Source organism: Nesoenas mayeri, assembly GCF_963082525.1.
Source record: "Nesoenas mayeri genome assembly, chromosome: Z".
Lineage (NCBI taxonomy): Eukaryota > Metazoa > Chordata > Aves > Columbiformes > Columbidae > Nesoenas > Nesoenas mayeri.
In genome coordinates this window covers 68,909,192-68,932,163 of record NC_137542.1, presented here as the reverse complement: position 1 = coordinate 68,932,163, position 22,972 = coordinate 68,909,192, and the positions used below count along the sequence as shown (strand labels likewise).

The window sequence follows — 22,972 nt, the reverse complement described above, 5'->3', positions numbered from 1 at the left end:
GGGCCGGACCGCCCCCGCCTCGGCCACGCCATGCCCGGCCGCGGGCGGCCCGTGCGCCGGCGCGGCGGGGCGGGGCGGAGCGGAGCGGAGCCGGGGCCGGTTGGAAGGGGCCGGTCCCGCGGGGCGGGGCCGTTGCTGTCGCCGGGGCTTCCGGGAGTGCCGCGGCATGGAGCCGTCGCCGGCGGCCGAGGAAGAAGAGGAGAGCGGCAGCTTCCGCGCCAGCGGTACGGCCGGGGCTGCCTCGTTCCGGACACCCGGCAGAGCCCAGCCGAGCCCCGGGAAGCGGGGGCTGCGGGGACCCTCCCTGACTGCGGGGGTGGCAGTGGGGAACGCCCCCGGGCTGGTTCAGGGAGGAAGGGGTGAAGCAGAGGGGGGCAGAAAGTGAGGTGCAGACCCTCTTGTAGGGTTACTCGAGGAGGGGGCATGGTGGATTGGGAGTACCAGCCCGCGGGGGGCCTGCCCCCCGCATCGCTGTCTCCCTGATGCCGCACTCCTCTCCGCGCAGAGCACCAGCACGCTCGGTACAACCCGCTGCGGGATGACTGGGTGCTGGTATCGGCCCACCGCATGAAGCGCCCCTGGCAAGGGCAGCTGGAGAAGCCACCACCCGAGGATGTGCCCCGCTGGGACCCCAACAACCCCCTCTGCCCCGGGGCCACCCGGGCCAACGGCGAGGTACCACTGAGGACCCAGGCACCGGGGTTTCCCCTGCTGTCCCTCTCTGACCCTGTCTCTTGCCCTGGCAGGTGAACCCCAAATATGAGGGCACCTTTGTCTTCCCGAATGACTTCCCTGCGCTGCAGCCTGATGCTCCCGAGCCTGGTAACTTCTCGGGGGAGAGCAGGCTACCAGAGACCCCCAGGCTCAGGTCCTGGGGGGGCTGCAGGGTGGTCTGAAGAAGCATGAGTGCTGCTGCAGTGCCGTGTCCCTCCACACTCTCTGTCCTTCCCCAGGTGATAGTGATCATCCCTTGTTTCGAGTGGCAGCAGCGCGGGGTGTATGGTGAGTACCCCCATATTGCCGGGGCGCCTGGGCCATGACGTAGGCTTGGACCCATGGATGAAGCCAAACTGAGTCCGCTCCCCTCCTTGCACTGCCTGTTCTGTGCACACCTGCTCCATTTTGTGGGTTTCATCCCTGTTCCACTGTGATGTGGCAGGGCCTTGGGGGTCCCCATGGATGCCCTGCAGCCCCAAGCACGTCTGTTTCCTTCACAGCAAGGTGATGTGCTTCCACCCCTGGTCGGACTTGACACTGCCCCTCATGTCCCTGCCAGAGATCCGGGCTGTCATCGATGCATGGGCAGAGCTGATGGCTGAGCTGGGTGCTTCCTACCCCTGGGTGCAGGTCTGTGGCTGGTGGGGGCTGCCCTTCTCACCCTGCCCCGGGGGGCTCGGGTGGAGGTGGGGGCCTGTGGCTGGGTGCTCTGGCAGCACTCAGGTTTGGGACCCTCCCAGCTGTGTGTGGGTCCCAGAGGGACCTTGTGTCCCTCTGAGTGTTTCCAGGTGGGTGCAAGGCTCTGGTTTCCTGCGGGATGCTTTCCTGGTGTGCTGAGGACACCATGGCAGCCCGCAGAGGGACCATGGGTCTGGGACCTGCTGGCTACACCTCTTTCTCTGCAGATCTTCGAGAACAAGGGGGCGATGATGGGCTGCTCCAACCCACACCCACACTGCCAGGTGAGGCTGTCCCACCTGGACTTAACAGCGAGTCCCTGTGGGTGACCTTACAACAACAACAAACCCAGGCGGAAGATGTGAATGGGAATCTCCCTGCCCTGGTTCCAAAGCTTTCTCCAGAGAGGATCCCCTCCATGCCTGTCCTGTCATCTCCCCTCCAGGGGACTCTCCCTTGTGGCTGTCACATGTCACGCTCTCCACCTGGTGGCAGCATGGACTTGCAGATGGGCAGCATTGCTGGGGCACCCCTGCAAATGCGGGATAGGGGTAACCCAGCCCCATGCCCCTGTGTGCCTTCCAGGTGTGGGCCAGCAGTTTCCTCCCGAATGAAGCATGCCTGGAGGACCGGACGCAGCGGCAGCACCTGAGCCAGCATGGTGTGCCCATGCTGCTGGAGTATGCCGAGCAGGAGGCTCACCGAAAGGTGAGGACATGGCTGCTGTCCATATCCCCTCCCCGAGAGCTGGGTATATGTTGGGGTGGGCCCAGCAAACTCCGAAGAGCCAGGGCCACTGGGAGCACCCATCCCTGGGGCATTGGGGCCGCGCATGTCCCCGTTGAATGCTGTGTTCTGCAGGAGCGGCTGGTGGTGGAGAACGCGGACTGGCTGGTCGTGGTGCCGTACTGGGCCACCTGGCCCTACCAGACCCTGCTGCTGCCCCGCCGCCACGTGTGCCGCCTCCAAGACCTCCGTGATGGCGAGAGGGACAGTGAGTGGCTCCGCACCCCATCAGTCCCTATCCTACATCCTTTGGGCTTGGCGTTTGTTCAGAGGCAGCTCTGTCGCAGCTTTGCTGGTGCTGGAGGGTCTGTGTCCCCTTGGGGTATGGGGCTGGTGTCCTTGGCTTGGGGGTGGACTGTCACTCTCATTGCCCTAGGACAATAGCTGAGTGTCCAGGTGCAGGCTGTTGGGGGGACTTGTGTCCTTTTGGGAGTGATGAAGCACAAGGTTCCCCATACTTCTGGGGTACTGGCTGTTGAGGAATGGGGGCTCCTCCTGCTGCATTGCTCAGGCTGTCTGCGTGGGTTGGGATAGGGGTAACTGGGAAGTGCATCCCGCCTGCCTGTCACTGGTGTCTGCACAGGCAGAGGTGTTGAGCGTGACCCTCTCAAGCCTGGCATGCTGCCTGTGCTTGGTGGGGGCTGCCCAGCTCAGGCAGTGACTCCCTGGCACTCCCCTGCAGGCCTGGCCTCCATCATGCAGAGACTGCTCATCAAGTATGACAACCTCTTTGAAGTCTCCTTCCCCTACTCCATGGGCTGGCACGGTGAGTGGCGTGGCCAGGGGACCCCCCTGGACCCTCTCAACCGCATCCCTGTCCCTTCTGCGGGGCTCATGCAGTGGCTGCACCACTGGCAGGAGCCCCCACGGGCCCCTACCTGGAGGAGGACTGTGGGCACTGGCAGCTTCATGCTCACTACTACCCACCACTGCTCCGCTCCGCCACCATCCGCAAGTTCATGGTGGGCTATGAGATGTTGGCCCAAGCACAGCGGGACCTCACCCCGGAGCAGGTGAGCACAGCTGGAGGGGGACAGTGGGGAGCCAGGGTGTTCTATGCTGGGGCTGTCCCTGGGACTGGGCACTGGCTGCCTCTTATTCTGTGTCCTGCAGGCAGCTGAGCGCCTGAGGAACCTCCCCGATGTGCACTACAAGCAGAGGGCCAAGGAGTTGTCATGATTGGGAGCAATGGAGCCAGCCCTTAGCTCTGCCTGGTGAGGCCAGAGAGAGATGTCAGGTGTGGGTGATGAGAGCTGAGGCCTGGGACCTCATGTCACTTGTGGGCCCTCTGGTCTCCCAGCTTCTCCTGAGCCTTGTTGCGGCTAGGCCTGACTTGGGGACTGGTTTTGCCAGTTCACATACCCCAGTCCTAATCTTGTGGCATCTTCATGCAGGTGGTGCTGTTGCTTCCGTCTCCTCCCCCATCGCAGTTTGTGTCTTCCGCCTCCACAGTGCGCTCCACTAAAGGGCTTGTCTTCGTTACCAGTCCAGTCTTACCGGTGGGAACGGGAGTGGCACAGCCTCCATGGCCAATAAAACCTGGAATCAAAGTGTCTTTGCATGTCCCCTTGAGGGGGGGGTGTGGGTTGAGGGCTCTAGTGGGGAACCCCCGCTGCTGCACCGGGGGCTGCAGGGGGTGTGCTGGCAGCCCTGTGCTGCTTGCTGCTGTTCTTATTTCTGCGTTGCCTCCTCTTCCTCCCTGGGGGGAGCTCTGAGCCTGTCTCTGAGTGCTGCAGGCTTGGAGAGGAGCAGGAAGGAGGGAGAAGTTGATGCCACGCAAGGCTTATCCAGCTCTTGGGATAGGGCTGAGGCCTGGCAAACTTGCTGCATGGAGGCTGCGGGCTGGGCATGCCTGGCTGTGGCTCACACAACTGCTCTTCTTCCTCCTTTCTGCCTGGGCCTGCCAGGTTGCAGCCCTTACCCTGCCCACTGTGGGTACTGGGGATGTGATGCAGGGCTGTCAGGATGTGATGAGGGGCTGGTTCATCGCTGATCTGGGGGCTACTAGGGAGTCCAGCTCTGCTCATGGTGCTGCTGCCCCTTCTGCCCTTCCCTGTGCCCACCCAAGGCACGAGGCAGCAGCAGCCTGGTTCCTGGGCTGAGCTGGGGGATGCCGCAAACAGCTCTGTGCTCTCCCCGCCCTGCAGCCCATTTCCCTGGGTCTGTGGAGGGGGTCCCAGACAGTGATGCCCCACAGCTGATGAGGAGGATGCCCAGCATGTGGAGCCGAGTGCTCTTTGCCATCACATTTTCGCTTGAATATTTTTTTTGTTTGCCACTAAAGAGCCATTCTCATAGCTCCTTAGAAGGTCCCTGTCCTTGTCAAGTCTATGAGTGGGCTCCTGAGGCTGAGAATATGTTGTGAGGAGTGAAATGCTTCCTCCTACCTCCAAGGCTACAGTTTGTGGGGAGGGTCTAGTCCGTGCATTGCACCTGGATCCCTACCTATGGGACTGGGGCAGGGAGAAGGGCCAGTGTAAGGCTTCAAGCCAGGCTGGATGCGACCCTCCTGGTGCTGGCCCCATCCTCCTCCCAGATCACCACATTGCAGAGCCCATGAGCTGTCCCACCACCTGGCTGCAAGGGCTTCCTGGGTGCCCAAGGGTATGGAGAGGAGACAGAGGGTTTTGGGGTGACCCCTGAGCTTGGAGCCATCATTGCACACAGCATCCCCCTGTGTGGCATGGAGGGTGCTCAGCTCAGAGTGTGGCCTCTTGCAGACTGATTTCTTCCCTGCTGTGTGCATTTGGGCTCTGTGGCCATCCCCGTTGCAGCCTGCATCCCTTTTCATCTCAACAAGTGCCTTTGCACCAACCTCTGAAATTCGCCGCTCTTCTTTCCCAGGGCCCTGGAAAAGTGGCAACGAATTGGCTTAAATGTGGGAAACCAGATTGGGGTAATTAGCCGCTGAACCAGTTGTAACGAAGCTAGTCATCTCCCTGCACGCGTAGTTAGCTCTGATTTAATAGCCCACCGGCTCCCAGCCTGGGCTGAAGCGCCTCGGCCCGGGGCCGTAAATGAAACTCGCAGTAAGTCAAGCGGTATTAAACTTTACAATCGCCGTCTTTAAAAATGAGACTCTCTCTCTAATAAATCAGAGCAAGTGAGATTGTAAATATCGAGGCAGGATCCATATTGCTTAATTACACAACGCCTAATGAACAGCCTGTTTGTTGTGTTGTGATTTAGGATGGAGGCTGGGGATGCGACGCGTGCTGAGGAGTGCTGGTACCCATGCTGGGATGGCCCCCCCAGCAGGTAGTGGCTGCTGGAGTTCAGCTGCAGCTGAGATAGCTCAGAGACAGCATGAAAATTAATTTTTAAAATAAAAATTAAATTTCCGCCTCCCCCCCGCCATCCTGCCCAAAAAAGCCTGAAACATTCTTGGTGTAAGTCAGCAGCAGGTGGAGGAGCAGTGCGGCTATGATGTGCCCCTGCCTTCCTCACAACAGAGCCATCTCTTCTTGCCCTGGTATTTTCATCTTTGTTGAGGGGGGTATGAGAGGCTGGAGGGGAACAACGAGGCTTTCCTTTGGCATGGGGAGGTGTCCGGCTGGTGCAAATGGAGCTGCTGGAGATGCAAAGTTATTGCAGTTCATGGGAACCACCACTGCTGTTCTGTAAAGCCCCAAAGCCTTTTATATTTGGCACTTACGGTCCAGTTGTAATCAAAATGACCATGAGCCAGCACTGTGCCCTTGTGGCCAGGAAGGCCAATGGCATCCTGGGGTGTATTAGAAGGGGGGTGGTTAGTAGATAGAGAGAGGTTCTCCTGCCCCTCTACTCCACCCTGGTGAGACCACATCTGGAATATTGTGTCCATTTCTGGGCCCCTCAGTTCAAGAAGGACAGGGAACTGCTGGAGAGGGTCCAGCGTAGGACAACAAAGATGATTAAGGGAGTGGAGCACCTTCCTTATGAAGAAAGGCTGAGGGAGCTGGGTCTCTTTAGTTTGGAGAAGAACAGACTGAAGAGTGACCTTATTAATGTCTATAAGTATAAAAAGGTTGAGTGCCACGAGGATGAAGCCAGGCTCTTCTCGGTGGCAAGCAATGATAGGACAAGGGGTAATGGGATCAAGCTGGAACACAAGAGGTTCCACTTAAATTTGAGAAAAAACTTCTTCTCAGTGAGGGTAACAGACACTGGAACAGGCTGCCCAGGGGGGTTGTGGAGTCTCCTTCTCTGGAGACATTCAAAACCCGCCTGGACGTGTTCCTGTGCGACCTCACCTAGGCGTTCCTGCTCCAGCAGGGGGATTGGACTAGATGATCTTTTGAGGTCCCTTCCAATCCCAAACATAAAAGGTGCTTTGTGGTGAGGAGATTAAAAAACTCTTCCTGGGTATGGGATGGTGGAGTGAAAGAGCTGTGGGGACACCTGTCTGTTGGTTCTAACCTGGAAGCATCAAAGTGAAACAGAGGCCCATTGGGCTACCCTGCAGGGATATGCCTTGATACTATTTCACTTTCACAGATGAGCTGTTGCAGATTACACCAGGAAAAGTGTCCCTGCAATACAGTCACCCTTGTCCTGAGCCCCTGTCCTCCAGCATCAAGGCAAAAACATCCATTGCAATCCTTGCCCTGAGCTGCCCTGGAAGGATGAGCAGGGCAGGCGATGGGAGGAGTGAAGGGAGCTGAGGTGAAGCTCAAGCATGGAGTTAATGCATTAAAACCAACCATCGCTTAACCAGCCTCATAGCCTTTTATGAGGACATAACCAGGTGCCTAGGCGATGGCAAAGCACTGGATGTGGTCTACCTTGTTTTCAGTAAAGCATTTGACATAGTCTGCCACAGCATCCTCACAGCTAAACTGTGGAAGCATGGACTGGATGATCGGGTAGTGAGGTGGACTGTGAACTGGCTGAAGGGAAGAAGCCAGAGGGTCGTGGTCAATGGGGCAGAGTCCAGTTGGAGGCCTGGATCTAGTGGAGTGCCTCAGGGGTCAGTACTTGGACCAGTACTATTCAATATATTCATCAACGACTTGGATGAGGGAATAGAGTGCACTGTCAGCAAGTTTGCTGATGACACGAAGCTGGGAAGAGTGGCTGACACGCCAGAGGCTGTGCTGCCATCCAGAGACCTGGACAGGCTGGAGAGTTGGGGTGGGGAGAAATTTAATGAAATATAACAAGGGCAAGTGTAGAGTCTTGTATCTGGGCAGGAACAACCCTGAGTTCCAGCAGAAATTGGGGAATGACCTATTAGAGAGCAGTATAGGGGAAAGGGACCTGGGGGTCCTGGTGGACAGCAGAATGACCATGAGCCAGCACTGTGCCCTTGTGGCCAGGAAGGCCAATGGCATCCTGGGCTGTATTAGAAGGGAGTGGTTAGTAGGTGGAGAGAGGTTCTCCTTCCCCTCTACTCTGCCCTGGTGAGACCACATCTGGAATATTGTGTCCAGTTCTGGGCCCTCAGTTCCAGAAGGACAGGGAACTGCTGGAGAGTCCAACGTAGGGCAACAAAGATGATCGAGTGGAGCATCTCCCTTATTAAAAAAGGCTGAGGGAGCTGAGTCTCTTTGGCTTGGAGAAGAGGAGACTGAGGGGTGACCTCATTAATGTTTATAAATATGTAAAGGCTGAGTGTCAGGAGGATGGAGCCAGGCTCTTTTTGGTGACAAGGGGTAATGGGTACAAACTGGAACACAAGAGGTTCCACTTAAATATGAGAAGAAACTTCTTCACGGTGAAGGTGACAGACACTGGAACAGGCTGCCCAGGGAGGTTGTGGAGTCTCCTTCTCTGCAGACATTCAAAGCCACCTGGACACCTTCCTGTGTAACCTCATCTGGGTGTTCCTGCTCCGGTGGAGGAAATTGACTGGATGATCTTTTGAGGTCCTTTCCAATCCCCAACATTCTGTGATTCCTGTGAAAATGCATCAAGGTTCCACGGAGGTGTTTGGTCCCTCCATGGCATGATAATAGGGCTGTAACGGATTAGGAAGTGGCCGTGGTGCTTCTATGCCAGGCCAGCATGTCCTGTGCTATACAAGGGATAATCCCAGCAGGGGATGTGGCGGTGTAGAGGTGACTGAGGAGGGAGAAGGGCTGTGGATACAATGTCATTTTCATCACATTTTCTGGTGCTGCTGAAGCAAACAGGTTGAGCTACCATGGGACATGGTTTCCGCAGAGCTGCTGGGACTTTGCCTCGACTGAAGCAAATCTATGTGCTCTCCTCGGGTGTAACAGTACCTGTTTCCATCGTTGCCCCATCTTGTGTGTTTGGGAGATCCAGAGCATTCCCAGTTCTGACACCGACTCCCTCTGTGGCCACAGGTGAGTCATGGGATGCTACCCTGAGTTGCTGCCCTGTGCATGGAAACCCTTTGGCGCAAGCCTGCGATGATGGAGGGTAACTGCTGGAGGCATGTTCATCACCTTTGATTACATGTCCCTGGCCTAAGCAGCTGCCAAAGGCTGTGGAGCTGCAGACCTGCTGCAGATTGCGAATCCCAAACCCTGCGTACTCCTCTTCCTCTCCTCCCTGCCTTCCAGTGCAGGTGAGGCAATAAATATTGAGCAAAGGAAGTTAATCTGTGACCAGAGTGTTTTAATCAGAAAAAAAGGTATTAGTGCAGGCCTGCTGGCTCCTGCCAAACTGCAGTTTTACTGTCCCTCCCGGTACTGGGTTTATGGCTGTCATTTCATTCCAATTTTACTGTTGTTTTTGCCCTTATTGTTGAGTTTCTCCTTGCCTGCTGCTACCTGTGGCTGAATGGGTCTTTTAGGAACATAAGAAGGAAGAAATTAGTGAACTTTTGGGGAGAAAGAACGGAAGCAAGGGAAGGGATGGAGGAAGGCCGGGAGGAAGAGAAAGCAAAGGAGGAAGGAAGGAAGGGAGGGAAACAGAGAGGGAGAGAACACTAAATGCCTCACATTTCTGTCTAGAAGATACCATCAGGCGCTTAACATGAAAACAATTAACAATTTTAAGCAGATGCTAAACACCCTGGTGCCCTGCAGCAAGCAGCTCCTGGCTGCAGGGAGATCTGTTACGCCAGGAGAATTAAAGACAAAACCCAAACCTCTTTTAGATCTTGACTTCGATGGACACACAGAAGCATGGGAGCAACCTCTGGGGCAGCAAACTGCACACAGCTTTTCCTAAGCGGCCTGGAGCCTCTCCCCTGGGCTCGGCAGCTGCCTTGACAGGGATTTTCCAAAGGGCTAAGATGAGCAGGAAACAATTTTGGAGGTGACTTGCCCATGCCTCAGCCAGCTGGTGTTTTTTCCCTCTGCTGATGGTCACTGATACCTCTCTCCAAGAGGTGTGCATGGGAGAGCTGTCAGTCCCAGGTGGACACAATGGGATGTCTGGGTGCAACTTGCTAGCAGCAGAGAGCCGTGGGCTGTGCATGGGCTTTAGGACAGCAGCCTCAAGGCTGGAATTTAATTTGTTAATCATTGGAGATGTGCAGGTACTTAATTACCATCACACTGCAGCATCCATGTGGTCACTGAGCACTAGATTCCCCCATCTCCCCCTGAATTTCCTGCACACCCAGTGTTGAGAAGGCACCTTGGGGCTTGGCTCTCAGCAATGGGGACCTGACATCACATGTGGTTTTAAGCCTCTCTCCCATCCTGGGATCTCATCCCAGGATCAGAGGCTTCTGTTTAGAGTTAGGGGAACCCCAGAAGGGTCCAGATTATCTCTATATTCACCCCCAAGCATAATGAGCCAGGGAGGGAGGGAAGCAAATGTGGATGGAAGGGTATGGGAGTGGTCTGAACTGGGAGTAGTTGACATGCTTGGCCACAAAAGGAGGTTATCCACTATTGGGGGAGATGCTGGGAGAAGACAGGAGCCCTTGCAGCACCCAGGACTGATGTGACATCCAGTTTGCTCCTGGCCGGGCTAAGATAGTGCACCTTGGCTGTGCCTGGCAACCCCTGCTGCCTGAGCCAGCTGTGAAAGCTCACAAACATCTGTGCCTGCCCTGTGGCCATGGAGAAGGAGGAATCCCTCTTTGTCCTGATGTTCCAGAGAAGGAAGCTATAAATTATTGCTAATTATGTTTATGTTCAGTGATGCTGACGAGTCTGTAAGAAAGCTCTGGATGCAGGGAGACATTACAACACCAGGATGGATCTGGGGTGGAAGGTCACCCCCCAGGGTGTTCTCCTGGGTATGAAGTGACTTCTGGCAGAGGCAGAACCCTTGGGAGAGTGGAGGAGGTGGGGAGATTCTGATTAGATGCTAATGAGAAAGTAATTAGTAGGTCTCCAGCCTGCCCCATGCCCTCAGGCTCCCTTGCTTAGGTTGAAGCCAAACCACCTGCTTCTGTACAGCCCGGGTGGCTGAAGTCCTGCAGGGTATGGCCAGAGCTGGGATCAGCCAGCTGCTGCTCCCCATCTGTGCTGCCATACTTGGTTGCAATAAAACCTCCTCATAAATAACTCCCATGAAACAAAACGTGGCAGAGAAAAGCCAAAAGTACATTTGCAGCCTGTTTGCTTGGGCATTCAATCCCTCTTCAATTTTGCTTGCAATTGCCTATAACTCATGACATCTTGTCTGCTCCCTCCTAGTTAGTTTAGGCTGGAGGGCAGGACTCCTGGACTGCTTGTGTTGTCCCTGTGGGCATGTTGCTGCCTTTCCTGGTGCCTCATTTTCCCTGTGGCTCAAGTAGGATTGGTAACACAGAGCCCAGATGCCTTGTGCCAGCCCTGCAGATGCTCCTGGGCTTCACAAGGACCAGCGTGGCACCCCTGCCGTGACACCCTGGTGGTGTCTCTGACCTGGACCTGGCCCCATCCCACCTAGGTCTTGCAAATACGAGGAAAATCTTTCCAGCTCTGCGGCTGGATTATGCCCTGAAACAATGCTGCCCAGCAAACCACTGTGTACTCAAACTGCCCATGCAATATTTATTTCACACAATTTAAAAAAAAAAAAAAGGATTTAATTTAATTTTAAAAATTAAAAATTGAATTCTCACATGGGCAAGAAACAGCGTGACGGCAAAGCTAGTATGGATACTCATGATGCCAGCTCGCTTTTTAACCCTTCCCACACTACTTTTAAATTGCCCCAGGGATCAGAGATGCTCAAAAAGCATCTGGCTGTTTCCAACTGCTTCCACTGTGCTTCAGTGACAGCAGGACCCCTCTCCATCGCGGCCCGGCAGGCCCCCTCAGAAGTATTCGATACACTAGCATGGGAGAAAAGAAATGACCCCCAATCTCTGCTGGGGTCTAAAATTTCTCCCCCCGAGGACTAGCCGACACATCAGGGACTTGGAATGATTATGATAAAACCTGCGGGACACCAAGGGCATCACTATGATTTGTGCTGTCTAAATGTTAATCAGAATAATAATGCCTATTGAGACAGCTGTTTTAAAAGGCTGTGATGTCGGAGTAAAAATTCCAATAAAACTCTATTAGCCCTTCCTCGTTACACTAATGGTGCCTGCTGCTAAAAGCCCCCTGCTATAGACACCCGTATTAATGGGCTTATTACAGGAAATAAAATCCGAGGCTGAACATTACAGTGAAGCCTGATTAATTCAGCGAGGTAATATTTTTTTTTTTCCCCCTCCTCTCTCCCTTTTCTTTTTCTCCCCTCCTTTATTTAATGAACGTGCTCCTTGAAGTGCCAACTTTTGAGCTTCACTTGGAGTTTGGTGATTATTTTAAACTTATTTTGTTCACAAAAGGATGAATCTTTGCACTGGCTCCTGGTGCAAATGGGAGGAAAGGCTTCTCAAATGCCTCTATCAAACCAGGGAAGAGAGGAAAAGCAGCCAGGCCATGACTGAAGATGCTGAGGAGGGGGGACAATGGATATCCCATGAGTGGCCCTGGCGTGGTGGCTCTTGGGCTGGGCCAGCCCTTTGCTTGTCCTCAAAGGTGAAGCTGCTGGGATGTGAGCAGCTGCTCTTCACTACTCCTTCCCCTCCTTTTTTCTCCTGTTTTCTCCTCTTTTGGTGACACCTCCATCCCTGCAGGAAGGGCTGGCCAGGGCCCAGGGCCATTTACAGGTTCACCGGTACCATCCCAAACCCAGCACAGTGGCACCACACAGCACCTGACGAGGCTGGCACCCCTCGCTCAGCCCAACCTCAGCCCATGCCGAGAGGCAGAAACCCATCGACAGACACACCGCTATTCATCCAGGCTATAAATAACTCCCATAAAAATCCTCTTCCCAGCCTTTTTGTGCTCAGTCAAACCCTGCCAATGGGAAAGGAGATGGCATCTATTTTATGGGCGGCTGGAAGCCGGCTTTGCATTTTTCTGGCTCGCGTAATCCCACAGGTACCCTCGTTTCTTTTCTTTTTTAACAGCGTTTTGATTCACATTCCTCCCAGCCAAGTTTAATTATGGCTTCGGCTCCTGCTGCCCGGTGATGGGAAGGGGAGAGGCCAGGTCTGCCTGCCCGCTGCAGGGGCACGGGGCGAGAGGCAGGGAGGGAACAGAGAGGGAGGGAAGGCAGGAAGGAAAAAGAAAAGGAAAATGAAAAGGAAAAAGAAAATGAAGAGGAAAAGATATGAAAAGGAAAGGGAAAAAAGGAAAAGGGCAAGGGAAGGGGAAATGGAAAGAGAAAGGAAAAAAGGGGAAAGGGAAGGAAAAGGAAAATATGAGAAGGAAAGGGAAAAAAAAGAGAAAGGGAAAAGGGAAAGGAAAAGTGAAAGAGGAAGGGAAGGGGAAAGGAAAATATGAAAAGGAAAATGAAAAAAGGAAAAGGGGAAAGGAATAGGGGAAAGGGGAAGGAAAAAAGAAAGGGAAAGTGAAAAGGGAAGGAAATGGAAAAAGAAAAGGGAAAGGGGAAGGGGAAGGAAAAGGGAAAGGGAAATGGAAGGGAAAGGAAAAAGGGAAGGAAAAGGAAAAGGGAGAGGAAAAGGAGGAAGAAAAGTGCAGCACTGGTCTGCAGCCTATCCTTGAAAGCCCAGAGTGACGCCCAGGTCCTAGGTTGGGTAACAACCGTGTTTACTAGCCTAATTTATTTGTATGTATGTATGTATGTATGTATCTATTTATGTATCTATCTATTTATCTATTTTGTGAGGCACAGCACAAAGCTGTGAGCACTGTGAGCTTTCAGAATGGTTAGGGGAGACTGAACAGTGGGCTAGCAAAGTCCGGTCTTCCTTGATCTTGATTCCTCACAGATCTGCTGCAGTTGTAGCCTTTGAGTTAGGCACCTGGTGCACAGGACCAACATGCTACAGGCTGGTAACAACTTACTAATAATGTGAGGAAGCTGAACTGCACTGGAAAGAAAAAAGGTGGTGGGATTGCACAGATCCTGCCAAGCAATCCTCAGGGGTCTGCAGGCGAGGCTGGAGCCAGAGTTTCCCTCTGGGGACCTGTGTCCCTGTTGCTTTAGGAAATTGGGGTGTCCTTGGATGGGGATGGCTGGAGGTTCCCACCCCATGTGCCTACCAAGGTGAACACTCCGTGTGTTTCAGGGATCTCTTCTCCTCCATACAACTGACACAGGCAATGCTCATGTACCCTATGACCCCATCCCTCCCCCAAAAAAGATGTCTTTGGCATCATTGATCCCACAGATCTCCTCAGCTAGGTTCTTGCTGTCATCTACTCCCCATCACACCCTTTCTGGCACTGTTGGGCAGTGAAGGTGAGGGTCCCCATGGGAAACTCTGCGACGAGGGAGGACAGTCTAGTGAGCAGGAAGGGGAAAAATAACACAGAAAAACAAAGGCAGAAAAAAAAAAAAGAGGCAAAGAAATCAATTCAGTTACAATAAAGCTTCTTACTGTATTAACTGCTAATCCACAAATACACAAACACACAGAGGGAGTCCTTGGAATAAAAGTGTTTAATTAAGCTATTTGCTGGAATCTGGCTCTGAAAGGTCTGGCACAATGGAGGAACGGGCATGGCGGGACCCTGGGGAGATGCTCGGTGGCGCCACTGGTGACCTCCCCCGTTGGTTCAAGGCTATAGAGCAGTGCTGTCTCCTCCATGGGGACATGGGCCACCCCGTCAACCACATCTGGATCTCTCTGGGGTCCCCTTTGCCAGTCAGGGGGGATATCTCCTGGCCCCCAATGGATGCTGGGGACTGACTGGGTGCCCCCCAGCTGGAGTTGGAACTGTTTGGATTGTGAGGCCATTTGCTTCTCCCTCCTCTCCTTTTCCTTGTGGGGAGGGAGCTGCGGCAGTGGGGGGTAATAACTTCTCTCTCCTTTCATTTGATCTGCCAGCGGACTCAGCGGGGGGAAGACCCCGTCTCGGCAGGCTGCCCACGAGATAAAAGGCACAGAGAGCCCAGCCAAGACATTTTTTCCGCTTTTCTCCCCACCCCTTCACCCCTTCCTCCATCCCCCTAGTTTTCTTGGCAAAGGACAAAACAGGAAAATGAGCGTATTCTTTCAAAGCCCTTCTTCTTTCAATATTGAACCAGGCCTGGATTCCCTTCTGGATGCCTGATTGCTGGCATTCCTGCTCCCCACGCAGCCTAAACTGTAACAGCTGGGGGCTGGGGATGATGTCGGGGGGCTCTGAGCATGTGTTGGGAGGCTGGAACAGAAACACCAGCCCCCTGCTTCCCACCTCAGCGTCCCTGCTGCTCTGCACCCTCGGTGAGACCCGTTACCCTAGAGACTCCCTTGGCCCCGTCACCACCTTCAGCCAGTGAAGCTTTGCTGCTCTGACATGTCACGAGTTGTGGGGTCTTTGCTCCTGGCAAGTGCATGGGTTGAAAGATGATTGGCCGTGTCTGTCTGTCCTGCAAAACCTGTGCTGGAATGGGGCATGGGAATAGTCTCTGATGTCCCGGGATGCTTGTCAAGACTCAGTCGTCCTGTCCGGCACCGAGCTGGGATGAAAGCCACCCCAGGGAGCCTGGCAGAGTGCAGCCCAGCTCCTGCTTGCCGCATTGGACTCAGTCAAGTGTTTCACTTTAACGTTTTCCAGAGATTTTCTTTTGATTTCACCCTTTTCTATTTGATTTTTTTTTGAAGATGATAACGATCTTCCATTTCCAAATGAAAAGTCATTTGGCACCTCTGGGGTGGGGGGGGGGGGGAAAGATTTATTTTTCATTTAAAGCTGTTGAAACAGGATAGTTAAACCATTGCATGTCTTCTATTTTTTCCCCCAGAAGGTTTTTGGAAAGAGAAATTCCTCCGAAGTGACCTTTTCTTAGGAAGTGTTTTGATGAACTGGCATTTTCTAGATGAAAAAGCATTTCTGTTCGACGTGTCTGGCTGTTCCCAAGGGAAAGGGTAGGAGTGGTGAGGCCATGGGAGCTGTGGAGGGAGGGGGCATGATTTTGGGATTTCTCTGGAAGGGATGTTTGGGGTGATGTGGTGAATTCAGTGCCAGCAAATGGAGGCTAATGACAGAGGTAGTGGGGATGGCTCTGGTGTGGCTGCTTTGCTGAGGGTGTCAATGGGCTGAGCTTGGCTTCAGGAGGCAGCAAAGGAAGGGAGGTGAGATGGGGCAGCTCATTTCTTCAACATGGCATTCCCCAATTCCTCCTTATCAGCTCTTCAGCATTTATCATGCCTTCATCACACTCCGTGTAACTCTCTGAGAAAGGAGGGCAGCCCACAGTTGGGGCCTTAGTGTAAACCTTCAACAGCAGCTGACTCTAATTACTGCTTGAGATCCTCTGAGATGGGAGAATTTAGGCTTGCAATGGGGCAGTGGGCATGGAGGCTGCTGGATGTGATCCACTGTGCTCCTCCTGGTAGGGTGTCATAGTGACACAACCCCCAAGCCTGGTCCTGGCAATGCAGTGTCAATCGGGCTGGAGAAGGACACTCTGCCTCTGCTCTGGTGCCGTCCTGCCTTGTATCCAGGGTTGCAATAAGCTTTTCAGCTCTAACAGCCCAAAGGCTGAGATGAACATCCCCCAGGAAAGCATCCAGACGCTCTGCAGAGCTGCTGCCACTGGCCAGACTGCCTGCCCTGCCACTGCTGCCCATGGTGTCCCCACTCACAGGAATCTGCATCCTTCTTGTCCATGTCCCACGTGTACACTTGATGGATGGGACCTGAGCACACTCTGGGAAATGCTCTCTCAGAGGTGTTTCCCCATTTGGATGTCCTAATTTGCTGGTTTTCCATGCATTTTGAATGCCATGTCAATTTGTTGTCACTCTGGTTTATTAATCAGAGTGTCAGGCAGGGGCAGATCAAATGGCTTACAAGAGCCTAAGTACATTACAGCAACGCTATTATGTCTCTGCACCAAATTCATGATCTCCACGAAAAATTAGAGTAAGCTGCTCTGACAAACCCTGTTCTCCATATGCCCCATGAGCAGGACCCTAATTATTTTACCTTTCTTTAACTCTCTATTAATCTCATCCTTCACCAGCTGTCTGTTATTTTTTACCAGGGATTGATGTGGTAACAAAAAAGGTTGGCTTCACACATGCTTTTAAAATCCTGATGTTTGCAGGCTGCCAATGGGGCACCACTCTCCTTGCATTGCAATACCTGCAGGAGAGGCACACAGCTGCTTTTTGGGGGTTCCTGCACATTTTTGGGGGTGACCCTGACTGGCAGGATGGCAGTGGCTGGTGATCCTTCCTGTGGTACCCAGCAGGTGGTGGTGATGTATAACTAATTCCTCCCGCCCTTTTCTTATCGGAGGATTTTAAATGTTTTATTGGGCTGCAGGTTGGCATTATCCATCGATTGGGCTTTTGGTGGGTGCTCATTCCATTGTAAGACCTTTTTGCGTTTGCCGAGCTGGACACAGGCAAGGCTGACACCATTTTGTGCTCATTTTCCCTCGCATGCTCTGCAGGCTGTGCCATGTCCAAACGGTCATATGGAAGGAAAACAGGCAAAAACCTCTTATCACTCCTGCAAGTCTAGTTGACACGGTCATTCCACTCTTTGATTGTATTTAATACCTTCCATTTCACATCTCTCAGCATGTCATAATAGGACTAAAAGATAATATCTACAATAATGCTTGTTTTGAAGGGCCAGACTGAGGTGATGGTATCTGAAGGGAGAGGGCAGGGAGAGACAAGGCAGAAGGAGACTAGACATGGGACATAGGGGTTGCCAGGGAAGAAGACGGTGGCAGAGGCCTCGCTGTGTGGGGTGGGTTGGCTTGTCCATGCCTGGGGTTGCCATCCCTGGGCAAGAGAGAGTTGAGCTTCAGCTGAAACGTCTCTCTTCAGGACATTGATGCAACCCTCTGGGACACTGATGCAGCTGAGGGGGCTTAGTGCATCCTCACTGCTGACCCGGCACCTGGGGACATGGATGGAGACAGTGAGGGAGTGAGGAAGAGGGGAGAATGAGTGGAGAGGAGGATTTATTAATAGATGAAATCTCCTCTGCTAGCTGCTGGTTCAGCTTTGGAGTGTACTTGATGCTGGGAGACTGGAAAGCTTAGCTGGTGGGAGTGATGTTGTGGGCTCACATGTGCAGACAGGAACATGGGTGGACTGGGAATCTGGGGTGTCCTTGTTCACCCTCTGGAGGTGACAAACAGCCCCACAGCTTTCACCCAGCACTTTCCAGGTGGCTACTGGGGCAGCTGTTGGCCTCTGGGGGAGAGGCTGGGACAAACTGTGTGAAAACTCATTGTTTCTCCACACAAGATCTATGGCTGAGCTGAACAATAAAGAAACTAGAGGGACATGGTGGAGCCGGAAGTGGAGAAATCAGGAGCATGGCTGCCAAAATCTTCATCTTCAAGTAGTCAGGGTGGCCAGAGGAGGAGCAGAGGGGAGCTGAGGTCATGTGTGCTGGCTGTGCTGGGCTGAAGCCAGCATGTGTCTGCAGCCCAGCTGGGTATAAGTGAAGGGCTGGGACTGCAAGGGCTGGGATCAGCTCAGCACTGCTGGGTTTGCAGCCCCATTTCACCCCGGGGATGCTCAGCCTCCCAGCTGCATGCCATGGCCATCAGTACGGACAGAGCTGTGGGGCACAGTGCTTTGTCCCACTGCCAGTTTGATGTGGAAATGCCTCCAGATATCTTCCAGGAGCCACCTGCTTCCATAGAGAGGCCAGACGAGTTCCCAAATCCAGTGTCCTGAGTGACCCACCCCAATGCCATTGCTTTGCATAAGAAGTGACTGCGTCCTTTCAGCGTTTTACTCCTTGCTGCATTTACGTCCAGTTGTTTAACTCTGACCTTCGATCAATTTAAAGTTATCCATTTTTCCATGACAAGGGCCTCTGAGATGATGAAAAATTGACATGGTGTAATAGCAGAGAAGTGCCTCTGGATCTGCAGCCAATCTCTCCTGCGGCACAGAAATAAAGCCCCCTGAATACTGCAGAATATCTGAACAAATCCCATAGTCTCTCATTTTTGTGTAGGTATATATATGGGAATGTACATGTGCGTAGCTTTATATATACACATATTAATATTCTCCACCCATTTCATTGCAGCATCTGGCCGTCCGAAATGCAAGTCATAATGCTAGGTGCTAATGACATATGTTTTTATTTGTCCTTGCTATAAAATAGGTATCTCTGGATTAACTTTGCAGGGCATTATATTGATGTAGGGCTGTAAACTTTATGGCAGATTTCACAACCCTGTTAAGTGTATCATCTTAGACTGTAATATCTATCTGGGAAGACAAGTGAAGCCCTTGCAAGCAGGACATGCCTGGGATGGTGGTGTAAAGCTCCAGGAGGAGAGGGCAAGTGATGCTGGTACCTGCAGGATTCTGGGGTGTGCAGGAGGCTCCTCATGTCCCAGGGAAAGGAGTTTGCTCACTGTTCTTTGCCTGCTCCCAAAGTTTCCCAGAGCCATGAATATCCCAGAGTCTGTGCCAGCAGTGATTGCAACCCCCAAGTTTCTGGCTGGCTGCTCTACAGGCTCTTTGCTCTCCTGTCCTTCTGCCTTCCACGTCCCCAGTAAATCTAACATGATGCACACCGTGGCCGCCAGTCACAGATAACTGCTTAGCTTAAATCCTGCTTGAATTCTCTTGGCTTATCTGCTAAATGGGATCTCAGTTATAAATGGAGTCTTGTGGACACAGAGGCCTATTTGGGCAGGGGCTTGTTCGGCAAGTAGTTTTACAGAAGTTCCAGCAAATTGCTGGAGAGAAGCTGAGAGATAATAACAAGGCAAATTGTATTAAGCTGACTTCTCTGCTTCCTCCTCATCCCTTGGCCGTTAGTAACTCATCAGGAGGGCGCAGCTCTCAAGCAGACAGGACAGGATGGAGATCTGCAGCTCTGAGCCAGCGACTGTGGCAATGAAATGCCACCTCAGAGCCAAGGGAGGAAGGGGAAGTGTCCCCCTGTGTGTCCCCAGAGCTGCCCTCAGCGGTGGGCAGGTAAGGGTGGGTAAAGACGAGGCGCTGATTCTGTGGGCTCTCCTCTCCCAGCTCCTGGTGGCTGGCTGGCACTGCTGCTGGCTAATTGGGATGCTGATAATTATTAGTGTTTCATGATTTAATTTTCTTCTCATTACACTCTCGACCTCAGCCTCCGCATGGCTAAATGCATCTCTGCAAACACCTTGGGGGATGGTGGGGGGGGTGCTTATCCACACCTCCACATGTCACTGGTGAAACCAGACTGGATGCAAACCGCGCCTGGTGAGACTGGATCAAAATCCAATTGCTGTGGAAGCATTTGAGGCTTCCACGAGGACTAGGCTGGGAAATTGGTTAGCAAGGCTGGATCTGCAATGGGCCAGGAAGATTAGAGAAAGGGCTCTCAGTTACAAGGCAACCAGCCAGAGGGGCTGTGTGAGACCACAGGAGAAAAGCCCTGTTGGCGCTATGTCTCTCAAACATTGCACAGACACTCAGAGAAAAAAACAACCCAACAAATAACTTACTTGGATCCTATTGGCGTAGGATAAAACTCATGTGGGGAAATCAATCCACTGGGCAGGAGAGCTGGTCACTGTCTGGTGGTGATGGAAGTCCCCATCACAAGAGTTATGGCTGTTGTGTCTTCAGCTGGGCCAGCAGAGGCTCTCTAAAATGCTGTCTTGCTCAGTTCTTACTATCTGGCTGGCCCCAGTCCCATCTGAGCCCCCAGCACGTGCATACTGCAGTGCCACTGACACCTCAGGTGCGTGGAAAACACCTCTTAAATATTTTGCCTACACTCAGACCATCCCATACAACCATCACTACTGATGACTTACCAATGTCTCTGCACATGGCAGTCAACGCTGCAGTGGGGGACACTTTGAGACTTGCCACCCAGGATGGAGATTAGCACATTCAGCAACACAGATAGGACAGGATCATCAGAAATTTCCAGCTGTAGGGCTCGTCTAACAATTAGTCTGATATTTAATTGTCAATCTGCAGTGGGGGCATTTGCAGCCAGCATGGGTTGTAGGGACTTTCTCCATTGTTTTCCTTGCAAAACTTCTTCCTTCCTTCCTTCCTTCCTTCCCTCCTTCCTTCCTTCCTTCCTTCCTTCCTTCCTTCCTCCCTTCCTTCCTTCCTTCCTTCCTTCCTTCCCTCCCTCCCTCCCTCCCTCCTTCCTTCCTTCCTTCCTTCCTTCCTTCCTTCCTTCCTCCCTCCCTCCCTCCCTCCCTCCCTCCCTCTTTATCTCTCTTTATTCCTCTCTCTCTCTCTTTCTCTCTCTCTTTCTCCCTTCCCTCCTTTCTTCCCTTCTCCCTTCCTCTCTCCTTCCCTCTCTTCCTCTCTCTTTCTTTCTCTCTCTCTTTCTTCTCTCTTTCTTTTCTTTCCCCTGTCTGATAACCAGACTTCAGCAGGAAAGAGGTAGTTTTTTTTCTGGAAACTTGGAGCTTCAGGGTACTGTAGGCAAAGGACGTTTGAGCTGACTTTGCTAGCTGGAAGTCAGCACCAAGACCCTTCCCACACGCATGGTCCTCAACTCAGTTGCCAAATGAGCTTTGGCTTGGGCCAGATTTTCCCCAAGGCCAGGGGGGACTGGCAGGAGAGACACACAGTGGCAGGGAGCCTGGGCTTTGGAGGAGCTTACCGGCTGGGCAAGTGTGAGCCCAGGCTGGTGCCAGCACTGCCCATGGTCACCTCGGCTCCAGGCTTGTCCTGTGTACCCAGCGCGGTGCAAATGGGAAAGAGGGGTGGCTTGATAGAGGGCAATTTGGGAAAAACAGCATCAGGAGTGTCAAAGCAGATTTGTTTCCAATATGGAAAACACCTCCACTGGGAGTATGAGGGAGACTTAGGAGTTGTTACTTTTGGACGAGAGAGGCAGCGAATTTGATCTGCGAACAAACGGGAACTGGCAAAGCTGACAGCTTTTGCTCTGATTGCTTTGCTTCCTCAGTGCCGGGCTAAGTATATATATATTTTTTTTCTTTTTCTTTAATTTTTTTTTTTCCTTTTAATTTCTTGAAATGCTCTGGATCACAATTCACTTTCTTCGCTCTTTAATTCTTATTGCTTTGGCTGAAACATTAAATCCCCAGTATGACTGGGATCAGGGCAAGAATAAAAATAGCCCGTGGAAAAACAAACCAACCCAAGGACATGAAAACAAGCTGCAGCGTTTCTGATGTTCAGTTTTGGTGGCAGAGAGTGGGTGACTCGTGGGACCAGGATGGGGACATGGGGATGGCAGCGTCTGCCAGGGAGGGCTGTTACCAATATCTGCAAGGTGGGGTAGCCGAAGTGAATTTTTGGGCTACCCTCTGGTTCCCAATGACCACAGTCTCTGCTAAAACTGGCTGCCGGACTTGATGGGCAGGATAAGGGAGAAATCTCCCTGCCAAGGGGTGAGGCCGGAGGTTTTTCCTGCAGCTAAGGAAGTGCCAAGAAAGAAGCTTTGCCTTGTGAAATGTCCCTGGAGAGCTGCAGGGGCACGGAGAAGTGACAGCCAGTCACCTTCTTGCCTGATCCTGCTTTTCCAGAAACAAGCACCCCTTGTTACAGAGGGAAACTGAGGCACAGGGCAATGACGTGGCATCAGTAGGTGGGGGAGTCTTGGAGCGGCACCCTGCATTCCTGAGCATCGGCCACTTTCCTGCTGTGTAGACAGCTCATGTAGGCAATGTGTTGTGTTGCTCCCCTTTCATCAGCCTGAAATTACCATTTGTAAAAAAGGGGAACGAAATCCAGATCTTCAAGAAGCCACTCAGGCTGCTGTCTGAGGCTTGTTTTTTTAGAAGAAATCAAAGAAACAGATGTTTCTTTTGATATTAAAAGGGCTGCAGGGTTGGATCCTGCTCTCGCTTCTGGAGCGAAGCAGCGGTCCCCGAGGCGGGGAGAGGAGCTCCTCTGTACCCTGGGCAGCACCTGGTAACCTGAAGTTTTGAGAAAAGGGCTTTTCTCTTTTTGTGGCACTTTGCTGTTCACGATATTAGTAACAGATGCATTTGCAACCTGCCTGCTGTGGTGCTGCTCTGGGGATATTTCTCCTTCCTGGTCGCTGCTGTGTCTACCTGTAACGCGTGCCTGCCGCTGCCTTGATAATTGGATTGAAAAGCTGCTTGAGTTTCACTGCAGCCTCCCTATGTGTCTTTGGCTTGGCTTCTGATGTGATGGTGATTTTCTAGCACTCTCCATGGCTGACCCTCAAAGAGACCCAGGGTGGCCCATGGCAGCTGGTCTCATGGATTTCCTGGGCAAAACCATTTCCCAGCGGGATCCTGCAGTCCTGCTCAATCTTAGCCCTTCTCTCAACCTTGGCAGCTGTTGATCAGCCTCCCACAGCACCCTGTGTGCAGGGACTGGTTTGGAGGATGCTTTTCAGCAGCAGATGGGCTGTTGGGGCATGCCATGATCCTTTTTATCATTTCAGCTGCAAAGGAACTGGTGAGTAGCTCTGTGCCTTGCCAGTGACCTTGAAGCATGGGATTGAGAGCTTGTGTCCAGATGAAACCTTCTGCAAACCCGATGTGGACATGGGCT

General features: G+C 52.7%; 1 protein-coding gene across 1 annotated transcript; it reads left to right on the top strand.

Annotated features, from left to right (window-relative positions):
- Positions 1–166: 166 nt before the first annotated feature.
- GALT (galactose-1-phosphate uridylyltransferase) lies at positions 167–3,360 on the top strand (the record flags this gene model as incomplete). The annotated part of the gene is made up of 11 exons (XM_080362672.1): positions 167–224; positions 506–675; positions 747–822; positions 954–1,002; positions 1,218–1,347; positions 1,623–1,679; positions 1,981–2,103; positions 2,257–2,389; positions 2,864–2,947; positions 3,040–3,194; positions 3,295–3,360. 11 exons carry the CDS (start codon positions 167–169, stop codon positions 3,358–3,360), a joined length of 1,101 nt encoding a protein of 366 aa, XP_080218798.1.
- Between the last annotated feature and the right edge of the window lie 19,612 nt (positions 3,361–22,972).